General features: G+C 52.1%; 3 protein-coding genes across 3 annotated transcripts; 2 read left to right on the top strand and 1 right to left on the bottom strand.

The window, feature by feature from the left end:
- Positions 1 to 1,063: 1,063 nt before the first annotated feature.
- LOC120675251 (30S ribosomal protein S20, chloroplastic-like) lies at positions 1,064 to 4,594 on the bottom strand. The gene is made up of 3 exons (XM_039956364.1): positions 4,340 to 4,594; positions 4,029 to 4,225; positions 1,064 to 1,607 (listed from the first exon to the last, which is right to left on the bottom strand). Exons 1-3 carry the CDS (start codon positions 4,488 to 4,490, stop codon positions 1,371 to 1,373), a joined length of 585 nt encoding a protein of 194 aa, XP_039812298.1. The 5' UTR covers positions 4,491 to 4,594; the 3' UTR covers positions 1,064 to 1,370.
- Positions 4,595 to 6,146: 1,552 nt separating this feature from the next.
- LOC120675250 (translation initiation factor IF-2-like) lies at positions 6,147 to 7,435 on the top strand (the record flags this gene model as incomplete). The annotated part of the gene is made up of 1 exon (XM_039956363.1): positions 6,147 to 7,435. A coding segment is annotated over one exon (1,053 nt), but the record flags the coding sequence as incomplete, so codon positions are not given.
- A 703-nt stretch (positions 7,436 to 8,138) lies between these two features.
- On the top strand, positions 8,139 to 11,189 carry LOC120675249 (two pore calcium channel protein 1-like). Its single transcript, XM_039956362.1, has 7 exons — positions 8,139 to 8,241; positions 8,577 to 8,657; positions 8,743 to 8,848; positions 8,976 to 9,053; positions 9,180 to 9,241; positions 9,779 to 9,851; positions 10,549 to 11,189. The coding sequence occupies exons 2-7, from the start codon at positions 8,602 to 8,604 to the stop codon at positions 10,639 to 10,641; spliced, it is 468 nt and encodes a 155-aa protein (XP_039812296.1). The 5' UTR covers positions 8,139 to 8,241; positions 8,577 to 8,601; the 3' UTR covers positions 10,642 to 11,189.
- Positions 11,190 to 18,261: the final 7,072 nt, after the last annotated feature.

Raw genomic sequence — 18,261 nt, 5'->3', positions numbered from 1 at the left:
CTCTAGCTGCACTGGCCATCAGTATGAATCTTCAGTTTAACATTAATGCCTCTTGCGGTCCTGGTTGAGCAGCCTTTTTAAGCATATAATATTGTCTAGTCTTTTTTTTCCAAGTATAGAAAAAATAGTTTAAAGTATGATTTTTCTTTTGGTTAATTGAACCTGTACCTGATGAAGAGTAAAGGTGTGGAAGAAACTAATTGGATCATTTATAATGTAACCCAAGAAAGCAACAGAGCTCAGCTTGGCCAAGTGATCCAAAGTGGCAAGAATTGGCGTGCTCCAGTTAGTTAGTTAGGGTCTGTTTAGTTCCCACTCCATAAATGCAAAAAAGCCGTAAACGCATTAAAGTGAAAATGAATCTTGCTAATTTGAAGTACTAAATGAAGTCTATTTATAAAACTTTTTGCATGGTTGGGTTGTAAATCGCGAGACGAATCTAATGAGCCTACTCAATTCATGATTTGCAACAGTGATGCTACACTAACCAACCGTTAATTATTGATTAATCATGGATTAATTAGCATCATTAGATTCGTCTCGCGATTTACAACCCATCCATGCAAAAAGTTTTGTAAATAGACTTCATTTACTATTTCAAATTGGGAAGATTCCGACGCAAATTTTTTTTTGCCTTTACAAGCCTCACGAACTAAACACGGCCTTAGTAGTTAGACGAGCTCAACATGCCAAGCAGCCCAATCCGAAAGCCCGACCTTAAATGCCAGCAAAGCGCTTCTGCAGCATAAGAGAACTCCGCACACACAACTGCTGGGCATTGTACAGAAGTTTAAATTCAGTAATACGTAGCTGCTGGCAATCTGTTCCTGAAGTTTGAAATATATTGCAACAATCCAAAGCATCTAGGATCATTTTGATAAAAATGTCAGGGTATGAAGTAAAAGAAATAATCCCTTTTGTAGTTAAAGCATTCAGAAAGGAAGCAACGTGTTATCCAGCCTCATACCTTGTCCCTCGTACCAAGTAAAATGGTCGTGATGGATATCTAACAATTTGCACAATGGCAGTTGGCAGGGCAGTAATAGGACTATGCGTACTGATATATTTTTCTCCAGTTGAGAATCTGGACAGACCAGCTGACAGCTATATTTCAAATTTTCCGATCTGAAGTTTTACAACAGCGAGGTGAACAATAACAGAAACAGGGGAGAACTTGCCACTCTAGTCACGGCTTCTAGTACAGACCAAGCACATAACAATAGAAGATGATACAAAAGGTATAAACAGACCACTTGAATGGAGAAAACTTGTCAAGCAATTGAGATCCGTGAAATAACATATGTCGCCCAAAATTGGTGAGCTTTAATGAAAAGCTTCCACTAATCCATGACAATGATTTCTCAAGAATCCTAGGTGGCAGCAACAGGTTCAGCATTTGGAACATACCAGCCACGGACTATCTCAATGGCCTTCTTCCTCCTTGCCAATCTGGACTTGCGATGGTTCCCAGTGTTCCTGTGCAGGGCACCAACTTGCACTGTCTTGTCGATGGCTTTGTAAGCCTCAGAGATCATTTTCTCTATTTCAATTATTTCTTCAGGCTGGGCATCAGCTTTCTTCCTAAGCTTTTCAAGTGCTCTGAAGACCTAATGAAAGCATAACAGCTTATGATTTTTTTTAAAAAGAAAAACAGTATTGAATGCTCTATGAGAGTGGGGTTTCATAACAGAAAACAACTATAATTCACATGCAAGAAACGAAGGAATAAAACTCACTAACTAGGTCTCTCCTTTTTCTTGAGCTGTTGTCTTTTTTTTAATGGCAATGATTCCTACACTATTACCTATTTACCTTGTAATTGAATAGCAAACTATTTACTTCCACATATATTCAAATAATGAGCTGACATTTTAATATTTCAAGTAACATCAAATCAATCTACATTATCATACCGTTACTCTGCAAATGCATAGCCAAAGAAATTCTTGTGCATTTCTCCATGCCCTTCAATCCATACACATTAACACATGATATATATACCGGCTAACAGCCAAACTTCCTAAGTAGACCAAAATTCCCAATTACTTATAACGAACAAGCTCAGTAATCCGATTGGTCCTGTGGTTCACAAATCGAGTCCATCTAACAAGCAGATTTCTCAAGACAAAGCTAATTCGGTAAAAGGTACTAGTACTGCATAACTGCAATCTTGCCAGTTGCCTGTGCACCTCCAAAACTAAACTCCCTTTCTAACTGCGCAGTGCCACTAAAGCTATTCTATGACACAATGCGGTTAAATTGGGGTTATTTAACTTTTTACCATTATAACGAGAGGCGCCTCCTCAGATAGCATCATACCAAACGGCACTACAATTTTACCATGCTACAGTGCAAAATGCATACATATTTGCCACATTCGCTGATGTGGCACGCCACCGAGGCTGTCCAGCGTGGATCGGAGAGAGCCGGAGGTGTGAAATGACCTCCACTGCCCCTCGGATGGTCTTTCCCTTCCCTTCCCATGGTGGCATTGGTGCGCCGGCGCCGGTGGTCCTCCCCTTCCCAGCCAATCCGCATTGCGCTCGCTGCTTCGATCCGACGAGAAGGGAGGAATTGCGAGCGAAGGGATGGACCCCCCTCCTGGCGAGTCTTGGGGAAGGGAGATGGGGGCGCCGGGCAGCGCGGCTCGGCTCGGCTTGACAGGAGGAGCTCCGGCGGCGGGGCGCAGGCAGGGGAGGGTCGCAGGCAGGGGAGGGACGGCACGACGGCCTCGGGTGCGGGGCTCGGCTCGGCCGAGCCGGACGGCGGTGGCGCCAGGAGGTGGGCGGAGGAGGTGCCGCGCGCCACGGAGATGGGCAAAGGCCAGGCGGGCGACGGGGCATGGCCCTGCTGCGGCAGGTGGCAGCGCTCGGCTCTTGTAGCCGGCGCGCACCAGGAGGGCTCGCGCAGGAGGTCGCCGAGTCTAGGGCGTGCGCTCGTGGCCAGCCTCGGCACGGCCTCGCCCTCCCCGCGCTCGAGCTCCGGCCATGGTTCACCAAACCGGTGGGACCGGTCAAACCGGTCCAGCCTGGTTTCGGTTTGGGCCAGTATCAAACTGGCCCAAATTCAAAATTCAAATTTGAATTCAAAAAAATGAAAAATTCCCAAAAAATTCCTAAAAATACATCAAGGTGCGACGAACCTAATGGTGTCAAATTTTCTTAAAAATTCGTTCATTTAGTATAGTTTGCGGGGATTTGAAGTTAAACAAAAAAAAGCGTGTATACAAAAGTATACAAATACAATGTAAAAGTAGTACAAAAGAGGGTTGGAGGGTTCATTTAGGCTAAAATATGTTATACAAACATTTATTTAGTATACTTTGCGGGCATTTGAATTTAAACCAAAAAAGAAAAAAAAATTAAATTTGGCCAGTTACCAGTCAAACCAACCGGTAAACTGGTCAGGTCGGAACCGGTTGAAAATGCGATTTTGAATTTGACCGGTTTCCAGTCAAACCGGTCCGATAAACCGCTACCGGACCACGCCGGTTTGACCGGACCGGTCGGTTTATTTAACCCTGGCTCCGGCGAGCCCTGGGATCCAGCTCCGCAGCGCCGAGGTGGAAGACGAAGCTGCAACTGAAATCAGTGGAAGGAAGGATTGAGGAGAGGAGAGGGGCAACTGGGCAGGTGAGGAGAGGAGCGAGGAGAGGAGATGGGCAGCTGGGCAACTGAAATCAGTGAGCCTCAGTGGCTGGAGGTGGAAGACGAAGCTGACGATTGGGGCCCACGCGTCAGTGGAAGGAAGGAGTGAGGAGAGGAAATGGGCAGGGGCAGGGACGGCTATTTCACATTGCCTGGTGACTCAGATCTGAGGTGGACAGCAGAGGTGGCGTGCCAAGTGGTAAATTTGTATCGCTTTTGCGGCTTTGATGATAAAATCGTAGTGTCAAAAATAAGAATGCTATCTCAAGAGTGGCCATCCGGTATGATGGTAAAAAGTTAAATATCCCGTTAAATTGCTGGCGAAATTAAGCAGAAAGGGGAGAGGAATGCAGCCGCCGCCACTAGGCGTCAGTCAGCTACCTTCTTCATCCTGGTGCGCATCTCAGCCTTGCGAGCATGGTTGCGGATGCGGTGCTTCTCGTTCTGGCGCTCCCTCTTCGCGACCGAGTCAGGCCGCCGGCCTGTCGCGGCCTCACACACCACCTCCAGCCCCCGCCGTCTCAACCTCCCCGCCGACGACGTCGACGTCGACGCCGCGGCCCAGGTCCCGTATACGCCTGAAAGAATCACATGCAACACGAACACCGATGAGGCGACACAGAGACATGTGGAAGAATCACATGCAACACGAACATCGAGGAAGGGAAACCAAAAGCGCGCAAGAGCCGTACCATGTGGGGAGGCGAAGGGGAGGGAGACCGAGAGGCAGGCGCGTGGGGAGAGGGCGCGGAGGGAGAGGGTGGTGGGGAGCCGGGTAGGGGAAGGGAGTGAGGCGGAGATGGAGGAGAGGGAGAATAGCGGGGAGGTAGAGGTGGCGGCCATGGTTGCGCTGGGAGGCGGACCGCGGACGAGCTGCTGCTCGTGCTCGTGCAGGTGGTGTTATCTTATCCGGGACGAGTTGGTACCGCGGGTGGGGTATGGTGGTCAGGCCAAGGAGTTCGAAGGCGGAGGTTACCTTTTACGCAAGCGAAAGGCGGATACGGGATCATTGCATACGTTTATTCCCTAGCATGAACAGTGAGGAAGTGCCGAACGGGTTAAAAAAAACGTGTGTTCTTTGTTTAGATTAAAAATTCTAACCTGGTACACACTAGTACCTGTAGCTCCTACAATAAGCTTGATCGGGTCGGAGGATGACAATTCCGTGATTTTGGAGGACTTCATCAGCAAAGTTACGAAGAATATCCCGTCGCCTCTTATGGACAAGCCGCCTCGTCGCCGTCGAGTTGACTCTGTCCTCGTTGACGCGTCTCCTCAGATTCCTCGTCTGAGGCATATGACCTCAGGCGAAGCCATCGCCAAGCCTTAGACCCTCTCTCGGCCGTCAAGCCAACACAGCGAGGGCGGTGCTCCTGATGCGCCGACTCGGTGAGGTTGCCGCGCCTCTGCCCTTGGCGGCTTCGACAGAGGAAGCGGTGGAGAAACTCTTTCGCGAAGTACATTCGTTGCACCACACACGCATGACATATTTTCCGATGTTGAAGAACAAGAGCAAGAGCTCTCCATCCGTGGGATGGAGCATTGACTGAGAGTTAGCTTAGAGTTAGTCGTTTAGTTTGTGCGGGATATGAGTAGTTTATGTTAGAGTTTCTTTTTCGGATTGTGTTCAGCTGACTTGCCGATTTGTGTCCATCTGAAGTCTGTTCCATTTGGGTTGTAACCAAATACTGTACCAATTTTTTCTTCGTCTTAATATAATGATACCTTGCGCGCCTATTCTAGAAAAAAACAATAAGCTTGGTATTAGAATTTTTCATTTAGGGTGTGTTTGATTGAGTAGCCACCCAGAGGAAGCCGCTCCATCCTATTTGGAGTGTGTTTAGTTGGTGAAAAAAATTTGGGTTTTAGTACCGTAGCATATTTTGTTGTTATTTGAAATAATATCCAATTATGGATTAATTAGACTTAAAAAGTTCAGCTCGTGCTAATCAATTAAACTGTGTAATCAATTATTTTTTATATATTTAATGCTTTATGTATGTGTTCGAAGATTCGATGTGACGAGAAAACTAAACAGAGCCTTAGTTCAGGCTGTCTGCACTCGTGACCCTCTATATTCTTCCTCTAAATGAAATATTATGTCCTGATCATCAAGATTCTCTACTCTATCTCAATTTCTCCTGCACTCGTCATACTCTATATCACATCCTCTATATCCTAGTCATCTATATTTTATACTCAAATCAATTTTACCCACCACTTCAATAGTCACTGACCACGAGTGGGACCCTCCTAACCTATCTCCCCCCCTCCCCACATCTCTCTCTCCTCCCCTGCATCTCCCTCGCCGGCGAGCGTTCCTCCACCCAGCGGCGAGCCTCCTCCCAACGCCATCCATGCTCCTCGCCTCCGCCCACTCGCCGGTGGCAGTGGCCGCGCCGCCGCTCGCCTGGCCGATGCCGCCCGGACGCCGTGGCTTGCTCGCCCGGTGGCAGCGGCCGCGGACCGGGACACCGGCAAGCCGCTACAGCTTGCTGATGCCCGCGAAGCCGCCTGCGAGGTCCGGCCGCGCCGCTCCGTCCAGCTGCGCTGGAGAGGCGCTGCCGCCCCCGTTCCGACCGAGGACGCCGCCCGCGCCGTCGTCGCCCCTCTTCCGACCGAGGCCGCCGCCCACGCGTGCCGCGACCCCAGCTCTCGCCCGCGGAGCAGCCGCGCAAGCTGCTGGAGCCGCCGCCGCCCACGCTCCTCGCCTCCTCTCCGGCGCGCGGCCCGGCCTCCCCCTGTGGTGCGCGCGGCTCCCGGTGCCTCCGCTCGTGCCGCCCGCGGCGGCGTGCCGAGCCGCGCGGGCCGCGGTGCGCGACCGCCATGGCTCTACCGCCATCCCCGTCCCCTGCGCGCGTGCGGCGGCCACGGCCCCCCTCGTCGACGGCGGCCATGGCGCGCGGCGGGGGGGGGGGGGGGGGGGGCACGGCGGCGACCCGGAGTTCCGGGCGGGGCGGCAGCGGCACGGCCGGCACGCGGCGGGGCGGCCCCTGCGCGCGGCGTGGTCGGCACCGGGCCTGCGCGGAGGGAGCAGCGATCGGCGTTCGGAATCGCGCGGCGTCTCGAGCTCCCTCCCCTGCGCGCGCGCGGCTGTCCTCCATGGCCACAGCAGAGCGCACGGGCCGTCCTCCTCTCCCTCCCCTGCGCGGGCGTGGCGCGGCGAGCGCGGGGTGCAGCGGGCGGCGAGGCGGGCGGAGCTCGGCAGGCACGGCGCGGCGAGCTCGGGGCGCGGCGCGGCGACCTCGAGGCGTGGAGGCGGCGAGCTCGGAGTTCGGCGAACGCGGCGCGGCGAGCTCGGGGTGCGGCACGGGGGGCAAGGGGCGGAGCTCAACCAGAGCTCGGAGGGGAGGGAGGGGCGGAGCTCGAGTGGGAGCACTGGGCGCGGAGCTCCACCGGGGCTTTAGGGGCAAGGGCGGAAGAGCGGGGGCAAAACTTGACCAAAACTCGAAGGGAGGAGGGGCTGAGCGGCGTCGCGGAGCTCCACCGAAGCTTGGTGTAGAGGTGGTGCGAGCCGTGATGTACGTGGGGGCGGGAGCTCCGCCCAGGTGAAGCTGGTGTGGGGGTAGGAACTCGGGCGGTCAACGTGTAGGAGAAGAGGGTGGAAGAGAGAAAAAGAAGCCATGGCTGGGGGAGCTCGTGTTTAGTTGGCGATTTTTTTTGGATTTGGCTATTGTAGTATTTTTGTTTTTATTTGATAATTAGTGTCCAATTATGAACTAATTATGTTCAAAAATTTATCTCACCATTCACAGCTAAATTGTACAATTAATTATTTTTTAAAACTATATTTAATGCTTCATAAATGTGTCCAAAAATTTGATGTGACGGAGAATCTTGAAATTTTTTGGGAAATAAACATGGCCGTAGACCCTATGTAACGGTGCTCGATGGAGTTATAATAGTTACCACCTCGTTCTTCCAACCAAACAAGGAGCGCATTTGAACCTTGTTTAGTTGTGAAATTCAAAATTCTAAATCTATTACATCAAAAGAGAATTTTATATGTATGAAGTATTAAATTTAGACGAAATAAAAAATAAATTGCATAGTTTGTTTGTAAATTGCGAGACGAATCTAATGAGCCTAACTAGGCTATGATTAGACACTAAATTACTATAGTAATTACTACAGTACAATGCTCTAATGATGAATTAATTAGGCTCATTAGATTCGTCTCAGAGTTTACAGACGAGTTCTGTAATTAGTTTTATGATTAATCTAATGCTGGGCCATTCAGTTACACATATATTTGCTCGTAATTATTTGTGCTTTTCTATAGTGAAGTAAGTGTTTTTTTTCCCATAATCATCCTTGCACTAAATACCTTTTGAGGTGTAGTTATAGCGATACTGGTAGTAAGGTGGTCATCTTTTTTTTTTAATCTGCAATTGATTTCATCATTCATCAGTTGTGCGCTTCTTCATGTTGAGATTCTTGCTTCCATGAGTTCATTGTGCACATTAACTTTTCAGTTCATCATATAATTTTGCCATCTGCATTTCCAGGCTCTTTTGCTGTTATTTCTATTGTTTGCAAGCTGGCTAGCCTATGTAACATTTGAGGACACACCACAAGGAAAGACCATTTTTACGTCATATTGTTGGACCAAGGATAAAGACCCCCACCCCTCCCACTATAACACCTGGGTTTTATGGTCGGGTTGGCTAGGTGGGGCGCTCTAACTTGGTACCAGAGCCGAGGTCCTGGGTTCGATCCCTCCCGGCCACGCATTTCCGCTGCGCGATTTCCCCTGCGTCTCTCGTGTGCTGAGACCTGCTGCGGGCTACGCCGGGCACTAGAACCTGCTGCGGGCTACGCCGGGCTCGCACGCCGTAGGGGGAATGTTGGACTAAGGATAAAGGCCCCCACCCCTCCCACTATAACACCTGGGTTTTATGGTCGGGTTGGCTAGGTGGGGCGCTCTAACTCATATGGTACAACATTATACCAGATGTTTGTCCTCTTCACCACATCCAATAATCCTGATGTATGGGTCCCTGCTTACAAGTAAGCTACCTATCTCCATTCCGAAAGCGTATATGATAATTCCTCTTTCTGATGTGCTCATATATTCTCACATATATTTGACCAGGAGCTCTCGTTGGTACGCCCTGTTTATTGTTATCTATGTGCTGTTGGGAGTTTATTTCCTAACAAATTTAATTCTTGCCGTCATTTATGATAGCTTTAAAGAGCAGGTAGATTCGTTCCTTACTTCCTAATTATCTTGATCATTAGTATGTTATTATATTCTGAATTCTGGTGTGTTCTTGCTATGCGTAAATGTAATTTGAATATGCACATGGCATGGTTTTTGTGATCCAGCTAGCAAAACAACTTGCTCAGATGGACTCTATAAGGAAAACTATTCTACAGAGGGCATTTGATCTCATCGATACTAATGTGAGTACTTTTTGTTTATGTTCTCTTGGACACACATGTACTATTTCACTTAGTAGTAATAGCATTTACCAAGACTTTTACTGTTTTGCTGTTGATATTGCTTTCTTGCCTTTTTGTGTGCACCAGGGTCAGGGCTATCTCAGCAAGGAACAGTGCCTATCGTTACTTGATGAGCTAAACAAGTACAGGTAACCGAAGCATCTCCTTTACTCTGGTACATTTTTATTGTTATTGAGAAATTCAAAAAATGTTTTAAATTTTTAGCAATGATATTAATTATCAGTTTATGTTATTTTGACACTCTGACTGTATATTGGTTCTCATCCTCTATTAGTTGAAATTTCTTTTGGTTTTCATCATTGTTGCTGTTGATTCTTGGTTGTGTTTTATCTATAGCCTACAGTTTTTTGGGTCTAAGAAGCTTTGTTTTTGTTGCATTGTATACACATTATAAAAGTTCCTCCTCTATTTAGGACATTCATAACTAACTTCAGAACCAGTTTTGTATAAATATCCTCATTTGGCAGCTATAGTAAATGCATCATGTTATACTCTGCTTTTCAGTTTTTCTATGTGTTACTACTGATACAAACTTTCAATTCAGTTTACACTCGAACTTTTAATTATTCATTAGTGAACACACAAGTTAAAGATGGAACTTTTGCATTAGAAATTATTGAATAGATTAACGGCCTTATGACTCATGCCATGGAGCCTCTTTCTAGGTCGTTGCCCAAGACCTCACGGGAAGATTTTGAACTAATCTTTACCGAGCTTGATCAGAGTGGTGATTTCAAGGTATTCTCTGTTCTTATATTGTAATACCCCCCCCCCCCCCCCAACACACACACAAGCAAAATGGTTTGTTATATAATATTTAAGGCCCCGTTTGGGAGAGCTCCGCTCCCTGATTCTTCAGCTCTGCTCCTCTCCGATGGAGTGATTCTATGAGATTCCTAGGAGGGAGCTGGGTGGGGAGGTGATGCGAATTGATTCTTCGGTGATCCCCACCAGAATGTAACAGGGAGCAGGGTGAAGCAGGTGTTTTTTAGCTCTCAGTTCCTAGTGTAAATGGAGAAGTGATTCTCCCCTGATCCCTACCTGAATCAATTGGCATTTTGAGCGTTTGGCTGGTTGGGAGTAATTCTCTTCGGAGAAGCTGGAGCTGGAACTCTCCCAAAATGACCCCTAAATACTAGCTTTTATTTTTTTATTTGGTGATTTGTCTAATGCCTTATTGGAATTTTGGATTTAAAATTGATTTACTATGAATATTCAAAATAAAATATCAACTTGAGTTAGAATAATATTGAGCTCCAAAAATGTTGTGATTTGTTTTTTAGAATTTATTTGGTATTTTTCAAGAGCATTTGGATTTCTAGCATTTATAAAATCAGAAAATAAATTAATTTGCTGAAATCATTAGCAATAGCATCACGGTGAAGAAATAATAATTTTCAGTATTAATGATTTTGGTTTGTGTACCCTTATACAGGTTACCCCGGAGGAATTTGCCGATCTATGCAATACTATTGCAATAAAATTTCAGAAAGAACCACCAGTATGTTTACTTCTTAGATGCTCATAATCCTATGTTTATTCCGTGTCATGAAATTTTTGCTTAAATTTGGACTAGTTTGATCCAAAGTTAACTGAGAATTTTGAACACTAAGTGGTCATTATACAAGCAAAAGCCATAATACAGCATATTTGAACTTAGAATTTATGAAATCATATTTTACGCTAAAAAGACACTGTCATTTTTCAGGGCCTATACAAATTTTTTTGCAATGTATGAATAATAGTGTTGTTATGCTCAACCATAAGCAGGCATGGATGCAGTTGAGGGCAAAGGGGGAGCCTTGCTCCCCAATGCTTTATTTATTTCTCTATTGTACTACAATGTTTCATGTAAACAAGAGAAAAAACTTTACTTAGCATTATCTAATGTTTAGTTACAGCTATATGGCCCTGCCCCCCTGATAATAACTTTCTGGCTTCCTTCCTGCATGAAAGCGCTAACTGTTAGCACTAGCTACAAGCCTACACTTGAACAATATGACCGCCACTGGTGTAAACGTAATGTTCTTTTCAGATCGAGTTTAGTACTGCTTTGACGGCTTTGAACCGTCTACTTTGATGATCTCATTCTGTTATTGTTGGAGAATATTGAGCCAATGTGTATAGAGGCCCATCTAGAGGCCCATGTATAGGTTGTATATATATCCACCCATCTAGGGTTGGAGGAATACACTAATTATTCCCGTCATTATGGTATCATTAGCCTAGGGTCAGGGTTTTCTCTCCTTCGTCTCTCCCTCCCACCAGCCCGCAGCCCCTGCCGCCGCCGGCCATGGTCGGCCGGCGCCGCCGGCCCCCTCCCTTCCCCTCTCCTCCTTCCCTCCCCTCCCTCCCTCTCCCTCTGCTCCGGGCGCGCAGGGCGCCGCCGCCGCCGCCTGGCGCCTCCCCTCCTCTGCTGCAGCAACGATGCGTGCCCTGGGTGGCCCGCGACCGCCCTACGCCGCGGTTGCGATGGCCGCCGCCGCCGGCACAGGCCTCCCAGGCGCGGGCGGCCCGCCTCCTCCTCCTCCAGGCCCGGATCCCGCCCAGCACTACCCTGACCGCCGCCGCTGCCTCTGCGGGCGCGGACGCAGGGAGCGCGGGGGGGGGGGGGGGGGTGCCGCCGCGCCTGCACAACGCGCCCCTGATGCCGCCGCCGCCACCACGGCTGGCGCTGCTGCAGGGGGCGCGGACGCAGGGGGCAGCGGGGTCCTCCCGGCCCCTTGCAGGGCGCTGGTGCAGGGGGGTGCAGGCGCAGGGGGCAGTAGGGGTCCTCCCGGCCCTTTACAGCCCCTGCTGCAGCCCTTGGCCAAAGATGCGGCCGCCGCTGCCGCTGTGGCCCACCGCGCCGCGATCGCAGCGGGCAAGCAGGCTGCCACCGCCGACGCCGCCGCGTTCGATCCCGCGTGGTTGGGCCTTGGCATGGCCCCCGCGGATGCGCCGCTCTCCGCCGCTGCCCTCCGAGGACAGCAGGCCGACGCCGCTCTCGCCGCGGCCCTCCTCGCCGCCAAGTCGGAGGCTTCGGCGGCCCAGGAGCGGGTCCGCGCGGCTGCCCTCGCCTGGGAGCGCGAGCGCGCCACGGCCGACGCCCTCGCTCTCCGGGTCGCCGAGGCGGAGCGCTACCTCCGCGTCTCCTCCGGCCTGCCCGTCGACCCCGAGCACGGCGCCTCTTCCTCCCACCAGGCCCCGCCCGCTGGTTCTGGACCCCGGTACGACCCGACCGACCCCATGGTCGCCCAGCTCCACCTCCAGGCCGCCGGCGTCCAGAACATCAGGGCCCTGGTCTCCGTCCTCCTCGACCCCGCGTCCTCCTCCTACGGCCGCTGGCGGGACCAGGTCCTCCTCACCCTCCGCCGCTACGCCCTCGAGGACCACGTCCTCGTTGACTCGCCGATCGAGGCACGAGACGTGACGTGGCTGCGCCTCGACAGCGTTGCCCTGTCCTGGATCTTCGGGACCATCTCCCTGGATCTTCAGGACCTCGTCAGGACACACGGCGGCACCGCGCGGCAGGCCTGGGTGGCGCTCAAGGGGCAGTTCCTCGGCAACGCCGAGTACCGCGCCCTCCAGCTCGACGCCACCTTCCGCACCTTCGTGCAGGGGGACCTCTCCGTCGGTGAGTACTGCCGGCGGATGAAGAGCATGGCCGATGCTCTTCACGACCTCGGGGATCCGGTGTCCGATCGGGTCTTGGTGCTCAATGTCCTACGGGGACTGAGCAGCACCTACGACCACCTGAAGGGCTGGATCGCCCGCCAGAGGCCTTTCCCCACCTTCCTGCAGGTCCGAGACGACCTCGCCCTCGAGGAGATCACCAGGGGTCTCGCGCCCGGATCGTCCTCGCCCACCCCCGCCGCGCTCGTTGCTACTCCACCGGCCTCCTTCTCTGCTCCTGCCACCTCCCTCCTTGGTGCTGCTCCCGCCGGACAGACTGGATGAGGGGGGGGGGGGCGTGGACGTCGCCGGCGACGGGGTGGTGGTGGGGGCACTGGTGGCCCTGCTTCTGGTAGCACCGGTGCGGGTGGGGGCCGTCGGGGCGCGCCGACACAGGCTCCGGCTCCCGCTCCGGCCCCTACCGCTGGAGGTACGCCCTGGCCATCCTTCAGCAACCCATGGTCAGGGCGCATCTCGATGTGGCCGTTTCAGGGTCCGGGAGGAGGGCCTCGTCCTCAGCTCCAGCCGGCGGCCATGTTCACTGGCGCTGCTCCACCCTTCGCGCCGTCCTGGACCCCGCCCACTCAGCCCAGCCAGCAGCCGACCTGGCCTGTGGGGTGGGACCAAACCGCTCTAGCGCAGTCCTTCAGCACCATGGGACTGACGCCGCCGACCAGCACCGAGTGGATCGCCGACTCGGGCGCCTCGTTCCACACCACTCCCGATGCTGGTATCCTCTCTTCTGTCCGACCCCCACACCCCTCTTGTCCTTCTTCTATCATGGTTGGTGATGGGTCTTGCCTTCCTTTCACCGCCGTGGGTTCTGCTCCTCGTCTTCCTAATGTTCTTGTTGCTCCTCAAATGGTTCACAATCTTCCTTCTATTTGCCAGTTTACTGCTGACAACTCTTATTCTATCGAATTTGACTCCTCTGGTCTTACTGTGAAGGATTCGGCTTCCCGGCGTCCGCTCCTCCGATGTGACAGCCCGGGGCCCCTTTACACTCTTCGGCTTCCTGCTTCCGCTGCCTCACCTTCGGCTTCTTCGTCTTCTGCTTTTGTCGTGACGCCTTCTTCCACCACCTGGCACCGCCGGCTTGGTCACCCCGGCCGCGACGTTTTGGCTCAGCTCTCTTACAATTCTTGGGGCGTGGACAATATGGACTCAGCGAAACAGATGTGTTTTTGATGGAGCCTCTCATGATGTGGCACGGGCTCTTACCCTAGACAGCGAGGAGAGGAAGCTGTGGTCGATGTCAGGGGCTCGAGGAATTTCATTCTTAATAGCCCCTACATCCGTAGATTAGAAAGAAAGTTTTTAGGTCGTCCTTTCCTGTCACGGGCGAGTCTGTTTCTTTGGAATCCTGGGGTTTAGTGGGTGTGTGTGAGTGAGTGGGTGCTAAGTTGCGTGTGGTGGTGTGTGTCTGGTTGAGCTGAGTGTGTTTCTCTTGTATTTTTTTGGGGAATTTTCCCTCTCTTCTTAATATAATGAAGCGCAGTTCTCCTGCGTCTTTCGAGAAAAAAAAGGAATGACCCGTCGCGGGAGCTCGCCCCGCCTTCCTCCGTTTTTCCCCAGCTTTGGTGGCCTCCGCCGCCGCCCTCCTACTGCCGCCGTCGCTTACCACTCCTGCCGCCGCGCCGCTGCCTTCTCCTCACCACCGCCCACCGGTGATCCAGCCCGGCCGGCGGCGCTCCCACGCTGCCTCGTCTTCCGCCGGCCGAACCGCCGCCGCTCAAGATGGCAACGGGTGAAATCCACACGGATATGGACTTGATAAACCCGCACCCGCGAGCCAAAATCCGTGCCCGCACCTGCGTTCGTAATCCGCAACGGGCATAAAACAATACCCATACCCGCTGCCCGCGGATATTCGCATGCCCGCGGGCACACCCGCGCCCGTGCAGGAGGTTCTGGTCCTCGGCTCCTGGCATCGGCGGCCGTAGGGGGAGCGGCGGCCGGAGGGGCCCGGCGGAGCGGCAGCCGGAGGGGAAGCGCCGACCGGAGGTAGCTTGGCTGCCTGGGCAAGGGACGCCTGCAGGGAACGCCGAGCCGCCGACCGGAGGGGATCTCGCCGCCGAGATGCCGAGCCCGCAAGGGACAGCGACGGCCGGAGCCCAGAGGGGGAGGCGGGGAGCGGTGCGCCGGTGCCTTGGGGAGGCCGAGCGCGGAGCGCCCGAGCGGATGGGGTTGGGGGCGCTTGGTTTGCGTGGGTGGCAGTTGGGTCTGGGAGTGGAGCGGTGGACGCGGGAGAGCAAACCCTAGAAGCTGTTTTATATCCACATGTCAGCGGGTTTGCAGATTCGGGTATCAAATTTTGAAATCCGTTAGCAAATACCCGTTGGGTATGAAGTTGTACCCGCGCCCGTGCCCGCGGGTACAAACCCAAACCCGAATCCGCGCCCAACGGGTTCGGTATCCGCGGATTTACGGGTTTTCTGTACCCGTTGCCATCTTGAGCCGCCCCCCGGCCCTCTCCTCTAGGTCCGGTGGCCATAGAGCCCGCCCCAGCCCCCAGCAATTCGAAATCCTAAAGCTCTGCCTCCTCCCGCCACCACCTGGCCGCCGGCAACCTCACCGGCCGCCGCTCCCCCCACCCCTACCCCCACCACCACGAACCACCCCCAGACCCCTGCATCCCCCTTCCAGTAACCCGGCGGCTACCACCATCGTGAGGAGGAAGAAGCACAGTGCGGCATGGGCCCACCTGCAGCGGTCGCCGGCCCTCCTCTGCGACGCGTGCACGCCGTTTCGCACGCACGATAAATAGAAATCCCGCCCCAGGGCGCCCACAGGCTCGTGTCGTTGGAGAACACTGCGTACACGCGCACCGCACCGTTCGTGGCGCAACGCACCCGGTTCACGTTCATTCGTGGCTCGCGCAACCATGGCAGGTAGGCGGGAGGTGCTTGGCGCGCGCATGCTCCCGTACTCCAGCCTGTTCTTGGTGACGTGACGACCCGGGCTCCGAGGGCAGAGCAAGAGAAGCTGCTGTTCTGAGCCTGGGGCTCGCGGCGGCGTCGGCGAGCAGCAGGCGCGCCCGCTGTACTTGTGTAGACGTCGCTCTCGGCGTACGAGACGAGGGAGACGTCCGCGGTGCCTTTTTCTGGGACACTAGCAGAAGAGGACTCTCATGATGACGTGGGACGGGAGCTTCCGATCCATCTCGGGCTTGTCTGTTTTGAACACGCGTCAAGAAAGCTCCACGTCGTTGCAATTTTCAGTAGGGTGTGTAACGGAAGAGGCGATCGACAGCGGATTAGACGGATTAGATAACATCTTGTCCGTAGATGTTTTTGAGAAATTTCGCTTGGAGAAGTATTCAGGAAAACATACCTGACAAAGTTATCCGGAGAACTTGTTGGAAGAGCCTTCATGAAAAGTTTCCCAGAAAAAAAATTGAGATGTTTTTGCAAAAAGGTTCTCTAGAGAGTAGAGAAGCCTTTTCTTTCAAGTTGCCGGAGAGGTTGTTCGAAAATATTGTGTGCAAAACTTATAACTTTCCAAAAAAAAAGAGAGAAAGATATAGATGAGAAAATTACCAAAAAAAAAAAGAATCGTCATCACAAGTGCCGGAGCTCACATACCTGTTATTCACCCACCGTTTTTTTTTGTAGAACACTATCAGGTAGTTTCGAAATGGTCGTTTAAGGCGAGGCCGATGGTGAAATGATCGTCCTGTCTTGATCATTGATTCATAAAAAAACACTGGGAGGGAGGGTCGCGCCATTGCGCCGGTTCAAGATAGAAGGCGATCGCTCCGGCCGGGCGCCGTCAGCGTCAGGTCGTTCAGCTCGAGCCCACACCCTTGCTGCTGAGCCGCACGACGAACCGCTTGCTTGTCCTGATCAGGGTTAAAAAAACCGTTGGGAACCGGTTAGGTTTGACCAATTACCGGTCAAATCGGTCCGGGCCGGTTACGGTTTCGGCCGGTACCCAACCGGCCCAAATTCAAAAATCAAATTTGAATTCAAAAAAATGAAAAATTTCTAAAAAATTTCTAAAAATACTTCAAGGTGCGACGAATCTAATGGTATCAAATTTTCTCAAAAATCATTCATTTAGTATAGTTTGCGGGGATTTGAAGTTAAATCAAAAAAGAAAAAGAAAAAATGGGCCGGCCCATTAAGGCCCACCACATATGGCGACCTTCATAGCGTCCACAACTGAGCGTTGGGGGGTCGCGCGACCCCAGAACCCTACCCTCCCCACCCCACGCCCTGTCCGCCGCCCCCAGTTGGCGACCGGCGCCATCAGCCGGCAAGCCGCCGGGTGCGCGCGGCTAGCCGGCCGGTAGGTCTGGTAAGCCGGCCCGGTCGCGGATCTGGTGGTCCGCACCGCACAACCGGCGAGCAAGGCCGGCCAGCCGGCCGGGTCGAGCGGCTAGCCGGGCGTAGGAGCCGGTAAGCCGGTCCGACCGAAAGCAAAGGTATGAACTCTGATTTTTTTATTAGAATGATTTGTTAGGTGTATGATTTAGAATATTAGATGTTTTGTTTTAGGATTTAGGTAAGAGTTAGGTGTATGACTGATATGTTTTAGGTTTTAGGTAAAATTTAGGTGTAGGATTTAGGATTTTATTTATGTGATTGATATGTTTTTGTTGTCCATTTATGCAGATAGACAATGGCAGCCAGAGATAGAGATGTTATATGGTAACATGGTGAAAATCTTTATCCCGGATGGCGATGCAACTATTGTCGTACGCAGAAAGGAGGAGGTGGTGCGACTAGATTGAAACAACATTTGGCTGGGCGCGGGGCGGGGTGGTCCATTGCAGGAATGTGCCACCAGATGTGCGTGAGTTCTTTCAGCGTGACATTGAGAGGGCAAAGAAGGCAACTGCTGACCGGGCTCGAGAGAGGTTGAGACGGGAGAAGTCTGCAGCGGAAGGAAATTATCCCGGTGATGAAGAAGATGAGGAGGCACAGCTACAGCGTGCCATGGATCTATCGAGAGCGGAAGCAGAGTTCCGACGGGGGGTGGAACAGAGAGGAGGTGCATACGAGCGTGGAGGGGGTAGTGGTTCGACGAGGGAGAATGCTATGCAGAGAATGTTTCGAAGGGCCACTTCACAGAGGGAGAGTCCTGTGGTGGAGGACTATAACTTGGCAGCCGGTGGGAGAAGATGAATGACGCAACTAAGGATTGATACAGGATCCTGGACGCATAAGGGAAGAATGCAAAGGAAGCTATTGGTAAAGCTTGGTCAAAGTTTTTCCATATTGCAGGAGTACCTGGAAGACAGGCTGACAGTCAAAGTTTTCTTTCATTGGAATGACACCTATGAGCTTATGTTCCTATCTCATGATTTTCATATGGTTGCAGGTGAAGATATCGCATCACCCACTAGACGGGATATTGATGGCAAGTACCTTGATCAGAACGAGCAAGACTTGAAGACGAGGTACGTAAAGTTACAGAAAGACTGGCCCTTATTTGGCGTCACGTTGATGTGTGATTCATGGATTGGCCCGACGAGGATGAGTGTCATCAA

The sequence above is a fragment of the Panicum virgatum genome, chromosome 5N (assembly GCF_016808335.1).
Source record: "Panicum virgatum strain AP13 chromosome 5N, P.virgatum_v5, whole genome shotgun sequence".
NCBI classification, from domain to species: Eukaryota; Viridiplantae; Streptophyta; class Magnoliopsida; order Poales; family Poaceae; genus Panicum; species Panicum virgatum.
Note: the sequence above shows the minus strand (reverse complement) of the source record. Positions and strands in the feature narration are given on the sequence as shown.